At 51.4% G+C, this 18,621-nt stretch overlaps 5 protein-coding genes across 5 annotated transcripts; 2 read left to right on the forward strand and 3 right to left on the reverse strand.

Moving 5' to 3' along the window:
• Positions 1 to 3,852: 3,852 nt before the first annotated feature.
• On the reverse strand, positions 3,853 to 5,568 carry BP01DRAFT_358516 (VIT1/CCC1 transporter family protein). The gene is made up of 2 exons (XM_025575454.1): positions 4,798 to 5,568; positions 3,853 to 4,633 (listed from the first exon to the last, which is right to left on the reverse strand). Exons 1-2 carry the CDS (start codon positions 5,166 to 5,168, stop codon positions 4,099 to 4,101), a joined length of 906 nt encoding a protein of 301 aa, XP_025429529.1. The 5' UTR covers positions 5,169 to 5,568; the 3' UTR covers positions 3,853 to 4,098.
• A 929-nt stretch (positions 5,569 to 6,497) lies between these two features.
• Positions 6,498 to 8,348, forward strand: BP01DRAFT_358518 (phospholipase, PLC-D). The gene is made up of 7 exons (XM_025575455.1): positions 6,498 to 6,625; positions 6,689 to 7,102; positions 7,150 to 7,326; positions 7,378 to 7,416; positions 7,465 to 7,673; positions 7,726 to 7,875; positions 7,943 to 8,348. The coding sequence occupies exons 1-7, from the start codon at positions 6,527 to 6,529 to the stop codon at positions 8,253 to 8,255; spliced, it is 1,401 nt and encodes a 466-aa protein (XP_025429530.1). The 5' UTR covers positions 6,498 to 6,526; the 3' UTR covers positions 8,256 to 8,348.
• A 228-nt stretch (positions 8,349 to 8,576) lies between these two features.
• Positions 8,577 to 8,996, reverse strand: BP01DRAFT_262608 (uncharacterized protein; the record flags this gene model as incomplete). Its single annotated transcript, XM_025571316.1, has 2 exons — positions 8,577 to 8,652; positions 8,788 to 8,996. Coding segments are annotated over 2 exons (285 nt in total), but the record flags the coding sequence as incomplete, so codon positions are not given.
• A 2,238-nt stretch (positions 8,997 to 11,234) lies between these two features.
• Positions 11,235 to 14,053, reverse strand: BP01DRAFT_358521 (carbohydrate-binding module family 48 protein). Its single transcript, XM_025575456.1, has 3 exons — positions 13,902 to 14,053; positions 13,552 to 13,687; positions 11,235 to 13,214 (listed from the first exon to the last, which is right to left on the reverse strand). The coding sequence occupies exons 1-3, from the start codon at positions 13,922 to 13,924 to the stop codon at positions 11,505 to 11,507; spliced, it is 1,869 nt and encodes a 622-aa protein (XP_025429532.1). The 5' UTR covers positions 13,925 to 14,053; the 3' UTR covers positions 11,235 to 11,504.
• Positions 14,054 to 17,347: 3,294 nt separating this feature from the next.
• Positions 17,348 to 18,595, forward strand: BP01DRAFT_300683 (cyclic nucleotide-binding domain-containing protein; the record flags this gene model as incomplete). The annotated part of the gene is made up of 1 exon (XM_025572000.1): positions 17,348 to 18,595. One exon carries the CDS (start codon positions 17,348 to 17,350, stop codon positions 18,593 to 18,595), a length of 1,248 nt encoding a protein of 415 aa, XP_025429533.1.
• Between the last annotated feature and the right edge of the window lie 26 nt (positions 18,596 to 18,621).

Below are 18,621 nucleotides of genomic sequence, written 5' to 3' on the forward strand. Positions count from 1 at the left end.
TAAGGCAGTAACTAACAGAATCGTACTCGTATTACCCGTTTGGCCCCCGTATCATGTCGTCACCACTGGCCCTGGTCTACTCTCTTTCAGGATGATTCATTACCGCCTTTACCTGTTTAGTGCTTAGTTTCACTGGTCAGCCTCGGAAGTGCCTGAGAAACCAGGGTATCTGCTTACATGAGAAAAGGGAAAAAAAAAAAAAAAAAGAACAGAAAATTTCTGCTCGGACAACGGAAAGGGCAAACACCGAACTACGGGCGGATCGGAGCGGACTGGAGGCTACAAAGCCAAAAGCACGCCTCGGTCAGGCTTCACGACTATTTCAATTTATACATCCTTGATATTTTGATATATATGCGAAATTCTACTCCTGCGGAGTCCCTGCTGAGATTTTAAAGCAACGCGGTGCGCAGAAGAGCTGTGCAAGATACATATCACTAATTTCATGCACCAGCAAATGATGATCTGACCCCGATGTTTGTAGGTTTATACACAGTCGGTATCAGATAGAGATAGAAGAGACACAGCGATACGCCCAAGGCAGAACAACCAACAGGAAGCAGTGGATCTCCGCTCTCTCAATTTCGCTTAATCCACAACGGTCTCATAAATTGGTCAAATGGGGTCTGGTTGGTCACAATCATCCCGCCTGGACGCATAATTACTGATCATTATTGATGACTTGCTGGGTATAACTAACTGTATACTCCGTACTAAATATTTGATTTTGTTGGGGCCCGAGGATTCTCCTCCGCCCAGCCGCAATCCACAATTCCACATGGGAAGTACATAATCATCAAGCACCAGATGGATCAGGCCCTCTCCTCCCGGGAAATCGGCATCCGGGTCTCAACTCAACAGACACTGACAATTTATGATCGGTCATGACAGAGTCGAAACCCTAGACGGAGTACGCACGAACTGGAGGAAAGGGTGGATAAGGATCGGAGACGTAGCCGCCGATGTTCCCGCGTCGGAGAAGCTCCCCTCAACAGGGCTCCAGGCCAGGGCACAATAATGTGATGGATAAAGCCTTTCGATCGTATTGCTTACCTCTTGCAGTATGACCAGCGACAGAGAGCTCGGACAATAGCCGCCGCTGCAAGTCCAGCTTAAGATCAGCCAACGAGGCTGCAGGGTGCACTTTTCATACGAAGAGCAAAAGACTGTCTGTCCCCAGCCACTTCCCCTCCATTCAACTCGAAACACAAGTGCCTGTCAGATTTGGCCACGCGCCAGGTGCATTAACCCCAGGATGACAGCAGCGATTGTTCGTGTCGCGTTGAGTCTCTTTGTTAGAGAATGGCGAGAAAGGAAATAATGAGGAGAGAGTTGGTTGCTCAAAAGCCCCAATTCCTCCTGACTATCACAATCCTCCCCCCTCCAGCCACCCCTGAACTGTAGCAGCTACGGGCGGCTCCTTTTCCCCTGACCTGAACCATGAGGTGGGATTTAGGCAACATAAACAAGCAGAAATAGGGTCGAGGGAAGGAGAAATGATATGCAGGTCTAGAGGGTTTAAGCAACGGTCTAGTGGTGAATTATTAGGCACTTAGTCTCTAGTGGTGGACACAGAAGGGTGTGTGTGTTACATTCTGAATTCTTACGGTACAGGCTGTATACGATACATACCCGTTCCTGTCTTTTCCACTTCAACTGCGGCTTGCCGTGATGATTCTTTGCACCCAAGAAGAGAAATCACATCGCCTGATTTGAAACTTGTTGTTGTCATTGTTGCTTACTCGTGAGCTCTCCTGGAGTCTAATCGCAGCGGGGTCACAAGATGAGAGAAGACCTGACGAGGTGCAGAACACACAGCTGCAAGAGAAGAAGGTAGCAGCGTCATCATGACCTCCGCCCCAAAGCAATTAATCATACTGCTACTGCTGCTGCTGCTGCTGCTGCTGTTACTGCTCTCCATCGCAACGTTCTGACGAGGGCGCACGATCGGAACTGCGACTCTTTCGATTGCCTCACGCGGCCGACTTCCCGATCCGCTTACTTAATAATGCCCCCCAGTCGGCTGATTCTTGCGATTCTGACCGAGCTGCAATACTCAACTCGACAAGAGATGCAAAAAACGCAGAGGCAGTGCTGTAGCTACTAGCTACTAGCTAGGAATAGCTGACGACAGGCACGCGTAGCTTGGGGCATGTTGACTTTGGCTATAAAATTAAAGGATCAGTCTACCTCACCCCAGCCACACAACAGCAGGCAGCACCTTACCTCTGGGGGAGAATAGCAGTGTCTCTCGTATTCGTTTGCTTACACACACCCCCCCTTGTTGCCTGCTGGCATAGAAGTACGAGATTACCCTCCTAGATGGAACAGTGCAATACATACATACAAAATACATGGTTTACCCCTCGTTGCATCATGAATGCTTGACAAGATCAAAGAATATGGTAGAGAAAGAGCAGGAAAGGGTCATCGACGACATCATCGGACATCATCGAGTGACGGGGCGACCTCCCGGAAGAGCGGATCTCCCGGATCCGGGTCGTTGCCCTGTTGGCGTTTCTAGAACTTCGACATTACCCAATACATATTCCTGATGCTCTTTACAGGTTCTCTCAGTGGCAGTCAGTGACAGTGACAGTGATAGGCATCATTCGATCGATCTGACAACAATTCTCTTCACCGCTCACTGTAACTTCTACTCCGTACAGAGAAGTTCCCCACATACACAGATTACAATATGCATCTCTCAATCAATCACCTGATGCCCTCGTGCCCGTCGGGCAACAAAGCAAGAACGAGATCCATGATCTCCCCAGAATGTTAAATAAGACCCATCAGGACAATGAGGTCATGCCGCATGCCTGTTCTGCAGCAACAACGCTTCCCCCCAATCAATGATCTATTGAACTTTCTTCCTGCTCGGCCCAGCTTTGCCGGCCGAATGAACACTATGCATAGCTCACTCATTTAACCTTGTCTTGAAGATCACAATGATGTTCTTCTGTTGCATTTACTCCAGTCATAGCACAGAAAAGTTAAAATTCAGATGAGAGTCCAAGACATGGGAACTGCATCATGCACAATTGTCCATGTGCGTTGCGGAGAGTGGCTCTGGTCTGATTCAAGCCACAGAACCTAACCTGCTTTGCCTCCCCTCATTTTCTCTCAGACAGCGCGCATGTGGAGCGTGGGCTACTGCAAGGATCGTTTGCTCAGCAATCTATTCCAATCCGTAGTGGCTTCTATCCACCCATGAATGAGACGCGAGAATCAGAGATCGACAGTACTGTATGTACATGTAGTCTGTACATATCATGGGGGCACATTTCATCAACACACAGCCGCATAACCCACGCATCTCACATTTCCGCAACATTCTTTACCCCACATTCTTCAGTACTGATCAGCAAGAGATCGGCGACCACCGACCATCCCCGTGAGGAATTCCTCGCAAGGCTGGAGGGATGGGCTGAGCTGAGGCTCAGAAGTCATTCGAAGCGCCAGCTGTTCTGTGGCAGTGCGGGCTTGTCTCCGCACTGGACGGGGCTGGAATGTTAATAAGGACTATGGGTAAGTACTGGTAGTACTCCGTAGTTGCTAGTGTTTCCGATTGGGTGGACAGCCTGTTGGCACAGCCGAGGCCAAGCGTGAAGGAATGTGATGCGTGTTTAAGGTGGTCCGGAGTTATGCGGTTGTAGTTGAACGGGTTGATTATGTGAGGATTGTGTGCACCTAGTCGTGGTATCCTCGGATTAGCTAGCCTTTGGTTTGATGATTGGCATACTTACTCTAATTAGTGAGTACATCAGTTCAGTCTTACTTTTGTCGACTGGGTAGTCCCTCATGAAAATCCCATGCTCGAGCGCCAGACAATTGAGGAAAAAAAAGAAGAAAAAAAAAAAAGACATACTCCTCGTTCACCCTAACCACATGAGCTCACGATAGCTATGTACTGTACTCCATATACTCCTAGTATCAATAACCGAACCGATGAATGACAATATTCCATCTTTGGATCTACGGCCAGTCAACCAAAACCCGGTATCACCCAATGCATGATTGCAATACGCCCATTTTGTAGCCCGCTTGAACGCCAGTAACAGAGTGAAAAGGCCAGAAGAACAACCAAAAACAAATTCATTGGTGATCATGGCCCTGATGAGCATCCGCCAGCATCTGGAACCCTTTCACCAGCCCCATCGCCGACCCAGCCGCGACTCCTCCCACCAGAACCATTTGGAAGCCCCCAATAAGTCCCCGCCAGATGTTCTGAGACCCCTTCCAACCACTCACAAAGCACGTCTTTCCATAACCAAACAGAAACAATGCGACGACCATCGTGGCGATCGACCACTGCAGGGCATAGAAGGCGCCATGCGGCCCGACAAAGAAGTACGGGAGCAACGGCACGAAGCCGCCGATGAAGTACCCCAGCGCAATCGTCAGGGCACACACCCAGGCCCGCGACCCAGACGGCTCCTGGACAGTGTGATGGAAATTCATAAGAAAGGATGGGAGCATGGGGGAGGTGGAGAGGTGTCGCGTGAGCTCCCCAACCAATTCCGCGGGGAGATCATAGGGAGCAAAGACATCGGAAATGGTCTCTGTCACCGAGGCGGGGTCCGTCCGGATTTCCTGCTTCGTCTCTTTCAATGTCGCTCGATAAGACTCCCTATCAGACACAAAAAGAGAAAGGAAAAGCAAGAACGTTAGCTCGCTGCTATTTTTCAAACGTCGTGCCTTATCTTTTTGGCGCATATCAGACCCCGCTTTGTCTCCTCCGTTGTCCCCACCCCCTCACGCATTGACGGGATGTAGTGGGTACGGTGTACTTACTCCTCACTTTTGGCACCCAAATAACCCCCCAGCCCCATGGAGATAGCGCCTGCAATGAGCTCGGCCATGCCTCCAAATACGACTACTTTTGTGTCTCCCAATGCGGACAAACCGGCGGTCAGGGCGAATGGCACGGTCATGCCGTCGGAGAGGCCAATGATGGCGTCGGAGACGATGCGTCCATCGAGGAGTTTGGATTCTTTCTTCTCTGGTGCTTCCCGGCATACTGAGCTGCTGGAACCGGCGGTGGACTCGCTATCGCTTTCATGGCGCAGGGAGAGGGGGTATTCTTTCTCCAGGTCGTGTTGTGGGGAGTATTCTGAGACTGGGGAGTAGCTGGACAGCAGGCCTTTGATGGAGGAGATCGACATGTTGTGTGGTTTCTGGAGTCGTTGAGAACAAATGGCCGAGAGGCACGATGATAAATTGCACGCAGGGTGCCACAGGCCGCTGTTAATATATACACTGAGAGGTGATGGCTGCACGGACTGGTCTTTGCTGAACTTGGAAGGTGGGCAGAAGACGCAACAAAAAGAAGATTGAAATGGAATTATCTGGGATCAAATTAAGTCAGAAATGGGGGGAGAGGGGAGCAGTAGCGAGATTGCACGGCTGGAGGGTCGGGTATAGATAAGTATGGTTTGAGCGACAGGCGTCAACAGGCTGTCTATCAAATTGGAGAAATCTCCCTCGTGCCCATTCTCAATTGTTCCCTCTACAGTACCTGGCACAGATAGCCTGCTGTTATCAAAGGCCATGTGCCCATTGAGGGGAGGAGAAGGGCCTATGGAAGAGAGGTGAGGGACAACGTGCCTCTCAGTCTGGCGGTCATCTGCAGTCGCGGGGAAGGCACGTGCCGCTCTGATTGGCTGGTACCTCAACTACCTCTGCAGGCTATTTCTTAGTCAGCCCCACTGGACTGCGGAGTCCCTGAAGCTTGGAAGGGGACAACCAATCACCTGCAACCATTTCCTAATCTGTGGATGCACAACAGTGCGCTACTGGTCCACTTGTGCTCTACACCACATCCAGTCTAGATGCACTCCGACTGCAGCAATCAATAACCACCCTGCAATCACGCTGCTCTCTACTCACATTACAGAGGCATGTTCCTTGCAAGTCTACTCACTAGGAAGTGCTGTCTCTTTCTCGAACCGGGCTAGAGCCCGTCCCCCAATCTCCTCTGCCCGTGTTTCAAGACCAATCAATGGAGCAGCTGATGCACCTCTCGCAATCACGACCTCCAACTGCACGGTTCTGCATTCTTCCATGCTTGCGTTGACCCTCACAGACATCTCTTCTCATTCTCCACCCCTACAAATGCGGACTCTTTCACGCGGGCGAGTAACCAGCTCCACAGCGTGCAGTCCAACATCCTGTGCCATTGGTCATACTAATCCTCCGATTATCGCGACTACAAAGGAAAAGAAACCAAGAATCCTGCTTCTGGCAGGAACCGAGACAACTGACTCGATGTCTGTCGCGTGTGGACCTGCCTATCTCCGAAGGATGTCGGCCTATGCCGAAGCAGCCGGCATGCGCTGCTGCTGGATGCCTCTGGGACGCTAGGGGGGTGGTGTGAGGGGAGTGGGGAGAGAAGCAGCAGACGAAGAAAAAGAAGATAAATATCGCGCCTCGCTGTTCCTCTGACAGGAGAAGGAATCGGACTACGAGGCGCGCAGAACAACGACGCTGGGAGCCACACCGCCGCAGATCGCAAACAGAAAAGATGAAGTTGAGCGTGGCTACCCTCTCAGCTTTGGCTTCTTTGGCCACTGCAGTCCCTCATCGGCGAAGTACTGCACAATGGAACCAAATTCGCTCGAATGTCAGTTCCTACCTTTCTTGATTTCTTGGGACTATGGAATTGACTCAAAGGGATGGGGGCCAGATCAAACATGTTGTCTACCTGATGTTGGAGAACCACTCGTTCGACAACATTGCGGGTTACTGGGACTTCCACCCTGACATTGACAACCTGCGCAACATCGACTACTGCAACGAGTACACGAACCCCAACTGGACGGTCTGGGGCGAGCCGTTGAATGTGTGCGCGGCGCCATTTGAGACCGAGGTGCCTCTGACGGATCCGGACCATAATTTTGCGGGCGTCACCTACGAGATCTTCCGCAAGTGGAACGTTACCAAGGATGATGTCCCCAATATGGGCGGCTTCATTGAGCGTCAGTCGGAAAAGTATAGTGCCACGCCGGGCGAATCCAGCTTCGTCATCAAGGCCTACGACGAGAAGAAGACGGCCACGCTGGCAGAACTGGCCAAGAACTTTGCCTTTTGGGATAGCTACGTGAGTCTTTCGAGTCACTGTCTTTGTCTGTGTTCTAACAGCAACAGCACGCCGAGCACCCCGGACCTACCAACCCCAATCGTCAATTTGCTACGTCTGGCTCCACCTGCGGCATGGTCGACAACACCTACCAGGCTGCTGGCTGGTATGCGAACTACACCGGTACCACGTGTGCCACCTCGATCTTTGAGTCGCTCAGCAACAAGAACGTCACCTGGAAGAACGTGAGTTCCTCTATTGTTTATGCCATCGACACCAACTAAGCTTTCCCGCAGTACTACGAGACCGACATTGTCGATGCGTACATGTACAAGGTAAGCAATTGCGCACACTTATTTCAAGTAGTGTACTAATCCCGTCAGTGGGTGCAAGACAACGCCATGGACCGCCTGGTCCACTCGGACCAGTTCTACCGCGACCTCGAGGAGGGTACCCTTCCGCAGTTCTCGTACTACAACCCGGAGTGCTGCACCATCGATTCAATGCACCCGACCAGCAACATGGCTTCGGGCGAGCAGTTGATCAAGCATCTGTACGATGCGGTGCGCAAGTCCAAGTACTGGGACAACGTGTAAGCATGGAGTCCGCCACCCTTACGTTGGTCTAAGTACTGATAAGCCCAGGCTGATCGTCATCAACTTCGACGAACATGGTGGTTTCGCCGACCACGTCCCCACGCCCGTCAACATCCCTGCCCCCGAGGATGGCATCACCTTCTCCGGGGAATCGGACGGCCACAATGTGACCTACGATTACACCCGTCTGGGCGTTCGGTAAGTTCCCCTTTCGAATGTCAAATATAGCAGTATGTGAGGAAGACTTGCTGACACTCTTTCTCAGTGTCCCGGCCTTCCTCATCTCCCCCTACATCCCCGCCAACACCCTTATCCACGACCAAGGCACCAGCTACGCCAATAACTCAGCCTACACCCACACGTCGATCCTGCACTTCCTGCAGGAGCTCTGGGGCTTGGACGGGCTCAACAACCGGGTGCAATGGGCCAAGACGTTTGAATATGTGTTCAGCAGCACCAAGCGCGAGGATACGCCGGAGAAGCTGACGACTCCGACCTGGTACGGGAGCAGCTGGGAGCCCAAGCCGGATCCGTTCTACAAGCTGAACCAGGACTACGATTATTACGAGGATATGTAGATATGAGGTGAGCATGTGATGAGTATATATGAGTTGGGGGAACGGAGTGACATAAAAAGGATAGGTCCGGATGCAGCTGGGAATAATATATTGAGTTCACTGTAGTCCTTGTGTTCATAACAATCATATCTCATTTAAGTCTTCGTCTTGAAGAAGAGGTAAGACTCCATGGCATGCCTCATAAGCCCGTAAAGCAATCCCACCGCGCCTCATCTCAATGCCTCTCACTGCATTTGTATCTGCGTCTCCCAAGAGAAAAAAATCCTTTCACTTCCTCCTGCGACTCTCCGGCCGTGCTGCTGTTGCTTCTTGGCCCCAATTCGTCGGCTTCGTCATATCCCAGAACCGACTCTTATACGCAGGGAAAGAAGTGTGATTCCACATGTTCACGAGAATACTACAACACACACCAACGTTAGCATATCCGCGTCCGCATTGGCGTTTGTAGCAATCATCCTGCAATTCAGGCAACTCCTGTATGCTACTTTCACAACCCCACAAAGTCCCGGGGGAACAGGGGAACAAAACAAACCTCTGACTCCGATCCACATATTCCTCCTCTTTCACCTCGCGCACGCCGACCTTCATGCCCTCGCGCGTGACCATGACGTTCTTGCCTTCCATTTTCGAGCGGGTGTGGCGCGAGACGTCCTGGACGATGGAGTAGGCGATGTAGCCGATGCCGGCGAGGATGAAGAGGATGGCGAAGAGGATGAAGAGGGGGGTGAGGCGGGTGGTCATTTTGTCTGTTTTTCTTTTGTGTTTTTTTTTTTTTCCTTCCAACGGTGTGGGTGGGGTGTGTGTCACACTCTTTGGATGTGATGTGTATACTGTGGTAATAGACGTGTTCGAATGTCGATTTCTTTCAATATGCTAGAGTTCCCAAGGGGGTGGTTGCCTTGCGATCGTCGTGAAGAGAGGAGAGGAGAGGAGAGGAGGGAGGGGAGAAGGTGCTGCTGGCTGACTCGCTGAGTGATGTAATAATGTTCTTGGAAATCCGATTTCTCCGTAATAGTAGAGTAAGATCCGATCAGGTGTTCGTTCGCCTTCGGTTATCGGGAAGAGTCCTCCGTTCACACACACCAGTAAATACGTACTTTGATCTGGCAGTGAGACCAAGGGGTTTTGTTGTGTTAGAAGGGTTAAAAGGATGTTGAAGATACTGTTAATTATACTCCGTAGAGTAGGTAAGATTGTCCGTCTCCAGTTTTAAAAAAAGAAAAAAACAAAAATCTCTATCCTCTCTCGAAACAAGAAACCCACGGTTCGTTCTCTCTCCTCTTCATATAGTGGCTGGGGGGGCGGGCCAAGTGATGGGGATTGATCCGCCCTGTAAGGCCAACGGTAGGTCAACCACCGGTTGCGGGCCAAGACTTCGAGGCCAAGCGCTGCGGAAATCCTGGTGCCTGGCCCATTTTTTTCTTTTTTGGTTCGCACAACTGGGGGCGCAGTTGATTTGGTGAGAATTGGTGGCGTCATTTTTGGGAACTGCCTGGTGGTTTGGTTAATTATACTGATCTTGCCTGGATTCGCGGAAATATCCATTTGAGTCTGTTTGTAGTTATCCGGGGGATGAATACACATGAGAACTAGGATATCTTCACTATCACCAGTCGTCTACAGTGCTCGCGGCTATGCGAATTACTATCACCTTGGTAATATTCTATACTCTTCCCCAATCAAAGCAATGAAGAGTAAGCCAACCACTCCCTATCTATCGGCAGACTCGAATCCCCGATGAGGAGAAAGTGGGGAGGAATTGCGGGGAGTACATATAACATATACAAAGACTCCCGCTCCTCATAAGTTGTATACATACTACAACTTTATATCAAACCCAGAGATCAAACGAACATGATGATCCTCAATAAGAATAGCCCTCGGATTGTTCCGAAAGGATGGAATGGACATGCAAGGTACATTACAGACAGTACAATAGATACAACCACTCCCAGGGATAATCCTTGACAAGCAGTTGTGTAGGAAGGAACCTTGCATTGGGCAGGTTAGTTGTCCTGGGAAAGTCCGTCCTGCACTTGTCGTCATCATGAATCATGTGTTTATCCGCATTACCTCACCACACCATTTCATCCTCAACCTGCATACTTCCACCACCCATCATGCAGCACTTGTATTCCCTATTCACAGATAGAAAGAAATACAGTACTACGGAATACTACTACCACCTTAATATATCCACCACAAATGTAGAACCATCTCCACTTCCTCAAACCACCTAACCGCCCTCATATCCTCCTCGCCCGCCCCCCCCCCCCCCCTTCACTTCTCCCTCTCCCTCCTCTTCACCTCCACCTACTCACCCACCCCTCCAAATCTCAAACAGACAAACAAAAAGAAAGAAAATGTGCGACATCCCATTCTTCCCCATCTGCTTCCAATGCGGCACCGACCAGAACCCCTGCCGCTGTAAAGTCGTCGGCCCGACCTTAGGTGCGTTGCTCTCTCTCTCCCTGTCCATACTATAGTCATCAACCACCCGCCCGCAAACGACAGCCTCAAAACACTTATATCATCCTTACAAGCCTAACCTGACCTTCTGCAGGGTTCATCTGTACGGTCGTAGCAGCTGTAAGTCCTGCCCGGGCTCCGTGCTCTATCATCTCCAGAATCAAACTTCGAGATATTGAAAGATGAGGAAGTGGCTGAACGTACTGAACGCCAAACTGATCTGCTGAGTAGGTGGTTTGTTATCCCGCGTCGATCTTCTGTGGGTGTTGCTTGACGCAAACAGGGAAGGAGTATGTTGCTAATTTTCCTCGTCCTCGTGTTCTGTTCGGTTTTGTGGTGGGAGTAGAAGGGCTAACTAACTAATCTGTTCATTCGTTTAGTGTGCTGGGCTATCCGGTCAAGGTAAACGGGATTGTCAGCAATGCGATACCGATTTGATATGTCAGGATGCGAGAGTTGTCTAGAAAAAGCGCAGGGGTTCATGATAAATAATCTAATCTAATTTCTTTGGTTTCAACGGATTGTTGACTATCTGAGTTCGACAGGCGCAACTAGAACTAATAAAGAATATCATATACTCCATTCATAATAACGTTACCAGAAGCATACCTAAGGTATCTAAGGCCACAGACAAACCGAGAAGCATTCACAACACAAAAGGTATCCAGACGAAAGTCACAAACGCAAACGCAACAGCAGAAAAAGTCCTCCACCCATTATACACCATTAGTGAGAAGGAACCCGCGCATCATTGCCCAAATTGGTCTTGAATTAATGCAGTCAATGCTTCAACTTCTCCTTAAGGCGGGAGAAGAATCCCTTCTTCTTTTTCTTCGACTCGTCCTTGGAGCTGGCCGCGCTAGCCGCAGCGTTATTATTAGTGGGCTTGTTGGCGGAGGTTGTGTTATTAGTGCTAGTAGGCGCATCCGTCTTCTGTGCAGGCGTAGATGCATCCTTGCTGGTGCTGGTAGGATCATCAAGCTTCTGTGCAGCCTTGGTATTGGCCGTGGCTGGAGTGGAATCAGATGTCTTGGTCGCGCTGGCGCCGGTGGCACCAGCTGTCGGGGCGGCAACGGCCTCCGAGGTAGGCTTCCTGGGTTCGGCGAGCTGCTTAGACTCTGGCTTCTTGGTCTCGAAGTCGTCCGCGGTCTTAGTCGCGCTGGAGCCGGTGACGCCTGCAGTAGGACCCGAGGCGGAGCCATCACCAACAGCTGAGGTCGAACCGACATCGACGGCCGAATCTGCAGTCTTGGTAGCGCTGGAACCAGTCACACCGGCAGTAGGGGCATTGGCGGAGGTATCCTGGACAGGACCGGGCCCCGACTCCCGTGGGGCCTTCGCGGAACCAACGCCCGTGGTCACCACTGGCTCACTTGCCTCATAGATCTTGGGCGAGAGCTGATCCGAGGCGGCGACAGCGCCGGCGGTGGAAACAGGAACAGAGACAACATTATCTGGGACAGGCCCGGGTCCTGACTCCTTAGGAGCCTTAGCTGAAGCAACACCTGTAGTCACCACTGGTCCGTCGGTAGGCTCATTCTCCTTGGAGAGCTGGCTCGAAGTGGGCTTGGTGCCCGTAGCGCGGGGAGCAGTCTCCGCAAAAGCAGCGCTCAAAGCAGGCGCTGGTGCACCGACAGAATTGTTTACGCTGATCTTCTGCTGAAGCTCTTCCTCGACCTCTTTCTTCTCTTCGACGACCTCTTCATTGGCAGCCCATTCAGGATGCTGGTGGGCCCTCTCAAGTGACTCCTTGACCACTTCAGGGAGCTCCTCCGAGGGAGCACCACTGGCCGCGTGTTTCTGCTTCTGCGACTCCAGTGGCACAGCAGCAGCAAGTGCCGCCGTTGTCGAGGTCGGTGCCGCAGACTGAATCGTATATCCGGGGTCTCTGAACTCCTGTGCGCCATCGCTGCCCATGGGCAAACTTGACTCGGGGATTGTGTGCTTCGTTACTGGTGGAAGGGAGAAAGCGCTACCGTCCTGCAACGAGTCTTGGGTCCGGGACAGACTAGCGCCTTGCTCATATGCACCTTTATCGTAACGTGCGGTGGAATGAATGGTGTTGGGATTGAAAGTGCTCGGGTCGGGCACCTTTTCACCAGGAGCCAGCTTGATCGGGTTGCCAATCCCACTTGATGCAGGAATGGGGTTCACAGAGAAGGGTTCAGTCTCGCCTGCTGGTGTGATTGGAAAAGACCCTGGCACAGTAGCTCGTTGTTCTAATGGGACTTCCTCTCCGAGTTTGGCAGTGGTCGAACCTGGTGCTGCAGATGAGATGGTGGAGTGGTAGCCATTTGTCTTACTGCTAGACTCCTTGGGCACCCCAGCTGCCAGAGCAGCGGTGGTTGAGTCGGGGGTCACACCGGCCATGCCGTTCTGTAGTGTTGTTGGATGGATTTGATCGGGATAGAGCACGTTGTTGATGTTATTATCGCCGTCGTCTTCTTCGGGGACTCGATTATCAGTGGTCCAAACGCCGTCGACAACGAACTTTAAATACGAAGGAAAAGAAGAAACAAAGTCAGTGAGTGGATCTCAAGGATGGCGCAAACCAACAATCGTGCGAGTCTTATAGTTTCTTCAAGGCAAGAAGACCGGGGGAGGGGGGGAAAGGATTCGGGGCACAATGGCCGTGAATGACGTCAGCGCAAGTCTGCGCAACCCACTGAGCGTCATTACCCGTCGATAAGGACGATCAGCCCAGCCCGTGTCATTTCCCAGTACCCAGCACGTAATCCTCCACCCGGTGAATCAAAGAGTAGTGTGTAGTGAATAAGGTAATAGTGGGGGGGACAAGCTTAAAGGGCGGAGGGCAAAAAGTTCTTACCTTATACTGAATCTTCTCCTCTGAGGCCGGCAGCTCAACCTCCTTCTCAAACACATCCCCATTGCGGTCCAGTCGGACGGTTTTGCCCCAGTCATCAAACGTCCCCGTCACATAGACTTCATTCGCATTATACGGCCTGGTTGACTCCCCATGCAAGGAGCCGCAACGGTCAGCGAGCACAGATCAGTGGCGCTCTGGGTCCGGGAAGGGTCGGGGGATGATAGCAGCAGGAAGCACGGGTAGAACCTGTCATAGACCTTCCCAGGTGATGCTCATTGGAGATCCAGGGTTTCGTACTGGAGAAAAAGAAATCCTTGATCGCATTGAAAGTTAGAGCAATAATCACTTACCATCGAAATGTGTAAGTCCCCATCTTTTCTATAGTGGAGATGAGGGTTGGGGGAGACTGCGCCCAGCGAGTGGATTTGAGGGGGAGGGGGGGTGAATAGTAGATCGGAGCGTCTCAGTCGGAGTAAATATTTCAGACAGGTCAACCTTCGGGGAAAAAACGAGAGTTATGCAAAAGTGAGAAACAAACAGAGATAAAATTCCTAAGTAGCCCCAAAGGGGTTCTGCTATGTAGGTATGGAATAGACAGGGTAGAGACAAGAGTAGAGAGAGTGGGAGGGGGAGAGAGAGGGTGAGAGAGGAAAATGACGATGAAGGTGGAGGAGGCTGGGAAGGTCGAATTGGGATTTGAGTTGAGACTTTTTGATTGCTGGGAGCGAGTGAGCGAGCGAGCGGGGTGTGCGGCCACAACCCAACAACAACAGTTGCACTCTTTCAATCTCTACCAGTAAGTTGTAACTACCTAGTAGTCCTCAACATAGTTTCTGCATAATTGAATGAACTTCCCAGCACAGACAACCAGATTAATGACTGGGGGTGATTCTATTGGTGACCCTTCCCAGGGGGAAACAGCACATCAAGGGACCTGATGGATTTCTCCATCGCAGGGTCAAAGAGTGGTTGGCACGTATCTCATCACCGCCTCCAGGTTCAAGTTCTAGATGCGTGCTGGCCGACACTCGGACAATTCTCCTGCCCTGTACAACTCAGCCCTCTAAGTTGTGTGTACCCGTGCTGACAGCTGGCGTCTTATCAGTCATCGAAAACTTTGTCATAAGCTGCCAAATTTCCTCTTGTCTGTCGTACGGAAACTTTCGTGTGGGATCATAATCATCATGCCTTTGAGGGTCGAACTTTCAGAACGACCAAGGATTGAACCAGGCTGAGCATCCCTAACAGCAGAAGGAATCAAGGTATTCAACGTCTTCAGCTTCCTGGCCCCACCACCAGCCATTCCAGAGCCAATTTCTCGGAAAGTGCCAGATTCTGCATCACTGGCAAGCATTGGAGATAAACCTGACTACCCACTGAGATCACAGCATCCGACTGGACACACAATGAGTACGATATCATATCATGATGTATATAGTACTGTGTCAATTGTGAGTCTTCTGTCAATTGATCGGGACTCGGGAGGGAGGGAAAGCACGGACTCCCCACTAAACCGTAACTGACCCTCTCGCAAACGGCGTCGGCGCTTGACTCGGTCGGGAATAGAAGGTGAGTAAAAGTAGGAGGACCCGGCCAGAATCCACCATCCATGGATACAGCAACAGGAAGCTACAGTGGAAGCAACAGTCTGCTGCCCATGATGGCATCCTGACATCCATTGACCCAAAGTTCAAATTGAACCCAGAAAATAGAAGTCCGTCCCGACTCTTCTGATTGATGATTGACCGAATAAATGGCCTCAAGCCATCTGGCTATGACCTCAGCAAGCAGATCATCCGAAGGGAACCAACACCGCATTCGACGAGAGGTTTGCCACCAGCAGCCCTCCAAGCGGATTCGAAGTAATAACAACCAGAAGAGCAGTTTTCCCTGTTTGACGATGGAGAGAGAATATAACGATTGGCAGAATGGAACTGGGTTTGATCACAAGTCGATAATTGCAATTCATTTACTTTGTGCCGCCTGCTGGTGCCAAAGCTGCCCGTCCCCGCTCTTTTGGGTGGCGCAAATGAATCACCAGGTTTCTAGAAGGACTCTGGAAGCCCCTTAGAGCCACCAAATCGAAGCTTCGACGCCATCTCCGTTCCCGGCTCTCCATCTTTCTCGGTGCCCCGTCTCCTTTTTTTTTTAAGGGTGTGTGTCGAACCTCAGTCTCCATTTATTTTAGATTCTGGATTTTGAACAGGAGAGGAAGGTCACAGACAAACTCCCCACTCCACTTCCCCTCATCTAACCACTCTTGTGAGGGTGGGCGTAGACTATTGACCCGGCCTCCTCCGCTATTGAAGGAGTTAAACCGGCTACGGTTCGTCAAACCCCATTGATTAAGGAGAAGAATTGTTCTAGAAGGGAGGTGGAAGCCATTAGCTCGACTGGATAAGGAGTCCACTGACAAACAATCTGATGATCGGATAATCCACTCTGTTTGTTAGACAACTCAGTGGGTAACACCCATGGAATGAGAAGAGTAAACCCAGATAGATGTACTGTACTGAAAGGTCAGATGAAGAGGGAGAAGGAGAGGGTGAGGAAGCTGGTAATTGACCATCACGAACACAGTCTCGAGTGAGAAGAAGAAGAACTCAAAGTTTATGATGAAGCAAGCAGCAGCTTTCCGCTGTTGCGTGTCCTTCTACCCCCTCCTTTTTCTATTAATGTTTTCCTTAATTCTTTTCTTCTTCTGGTTAATCCCAATCCCTTTTTTCTGTAACGACCCCTCTAGATCACGTAGACGGCAACACCACCACACACCACCACGGCACACCACACGCCATCTCCAGTCTTTTGCCCCTTTTTTTCTAATTAGGTGATCATTCTAGTAGGTAATAATCCTCACTAGTTAGTTCATCTCCGACAGGGAAGATTCCACGCGACCCTGATTTAAGTTGAGCGGTGGTGCCCCTCTCCAGAGCTTGCAGCTGGTGACTTCACTACTATTTCCTCCCACTCCTCGAACCACTTTAACCACAATTACTCAGTACTAGGTTCCCTCTTTCTCTGCCCTCTATTATCTGTGTGGCTCTCCTGTTACCGTTCTATTCCTAAATTGTTTCAACCACCTCTCGCAATAGCTTTAAAAATAAACCTACCACCACTTCTTCCTCAGCTCATCTATTGCATCAGCTACCACGGCAAGCTACAACACCAAGACCCAACCAACAAACGAAAAAGATCAAACGATCTGGAAAGGTTCCCGAGCTTCGAAGCAAGAAGATCCAATAAGACCGTGGTGTGCCGCTGAAGTCTTCCCCACCTCAACCACAAACCGTGACCTTTGATTCCCATTCAGCGATCGGGCTGGTCGGTTTCCCTACCCGCCCCTCCTCAGCTTCCCCTCCATTTCCCTCCCTCGGTTTGCTGCCGCAGCTTGCTGCTACGGAATATTGCTGCTACTGCTGTGCTGTGCTGTGCTGTGTTCTGTTCTGTTGTGCTGCTGCTGCTGCCGCTGCTCCTGCTACTAGCCTGCTGCTACCCTGTTCCCCTCCCCACCAAACGCCCCCCTCCCTCCTCTTTTCTCTGATCTTTCTCTCTTTCCCTCCTTCTTCCTTCTTACATCTTCCCCATGACTACCGCTCCTCTTCTATATCCTTCCTCTCCCTCTCAATCTCGACATCCGTCTATTTCTTTACCAGTCGATCCAAGCTTAACTCCCGACCTACGTCCAACGAGCCCCTCCTCTCCGTCGAGGCCGCTGCAATCGTGGTCGCCCGAGCGTCCAATTTCCCCGCTTAACACAGGTCGGAACTTCACCTTCTCCAGTCCTTTCCTCCTGAGAATGGCTGAAAGCAGTTTTTCTGCGGGTAATCAACCCCTTCGCGTGGGCACCAAAGACGACAATATGAACAAGCCCACCACTTTCCACAAGATCTCGGAGGACGAGGAGTACGATGTGACGTCACCAACCGATCCGACTTTTCGCACCGCCAATGCCCCCGCCGCCGCCTCGTCTTCGACTGGCAACAATTTGTTTGGAGGCGGTGGGTTCGGTGACGGAGGTGCCATCCGCTTCAATACTCGAAGCCCGTTTGACGATGGGTCGCGCGAGGAAGACGAAGCCGCTGACGACTTCCCGCCAGGCGACATCCGCCCGACGGGTCTTTCCAACCCTGGCCTCCCCAACAACTATGCCTTGGGACGCAGGACATCAGTTTCAGCAGAGTCGTTGAATCCCACTTCAGCGGGTTCGGACAGCTGGGCTCCACCTCATCACCCCAAGTCAGATGAGCAGATTGCGCGGTTGAAGACTGCGGTCAGCAACAACTTTCTCTTTGCCCATCTAGATGATGATCAGTTCAAGACCGTGCTCGATGCGCTGGTGGAAAAGCCCATCCCCGCCAAGGACATCAAGGTCATCTCGCAGGGTGATGCAGGAGACTACTTCTATATCGTCGAAGAAGGTCACTTTGACGTCCTTATCCATCCTTCTGGCTCGGTGCAGCCTGGTGCGGATGGCATGGGCAACAAAGTCAGCACCATTGGCCCTGGAGGCTCGTTTGGAGAGCTGGCTCTCATGTACAACGCCCCTCGTGCCGCGACAGTCGTTTCGGTCGACCCAAAGAGCACCCTCTGGGCGCTGGACCGCATCACCTTCCGTCGCATTTTGATGGATTCGGCCTTCCAGCGTCGTCGTATGTACGAGGCTTTCCTGGAGGAGGTGCCTCTGCTCTCCAGCCTCAAGCCCTATGAGCGATCCAAGATCGCCGATGCGCTGGACGCCAGCAAATACCCGGCTGGATCGACCATCATCAGTGAAGGTGACCCGGGCGATGCTTTCTATCTGCTGGAGGCTGGCGAGGCGGATGCGTTCAAGAAGGACTTTGAGGGGGTGGTTAAGTCCTACAAGCGTGGTGACTACTTCGGCGAGTTGGCGCTGCTGGATGACAAGCCCCGAGCTGCTAGCATTGTGGCCCGGTCGGAAGTCAAGGTTGCTCGGCTGGGCCGTGACGGCTTCAAGCGGTTACTGGGACCGGTGGAAGATATTATGAGACGGGCCGAGTATGAGTCGAAGCCAAACCAATCATGACTTGCATACCCATATTTTTTAGACGA

Source organism: Aspergillus saccharolyticus (assembly GCF_003184585.1).
Source record: "Aspergillus saccharolyticus JOP 1030-1 unplaced genomic scaffold BP01scaffold_26, whole genome shotgun sequence".
In the NCBI taxonomy this organism is placed as follows: Eukaryota; Fungi; Ascomycota; class Eurotiomycetes; order Eurotiales; family Aspergillaceae; genus Aspergillus; species Aspergillus saccharolyticus.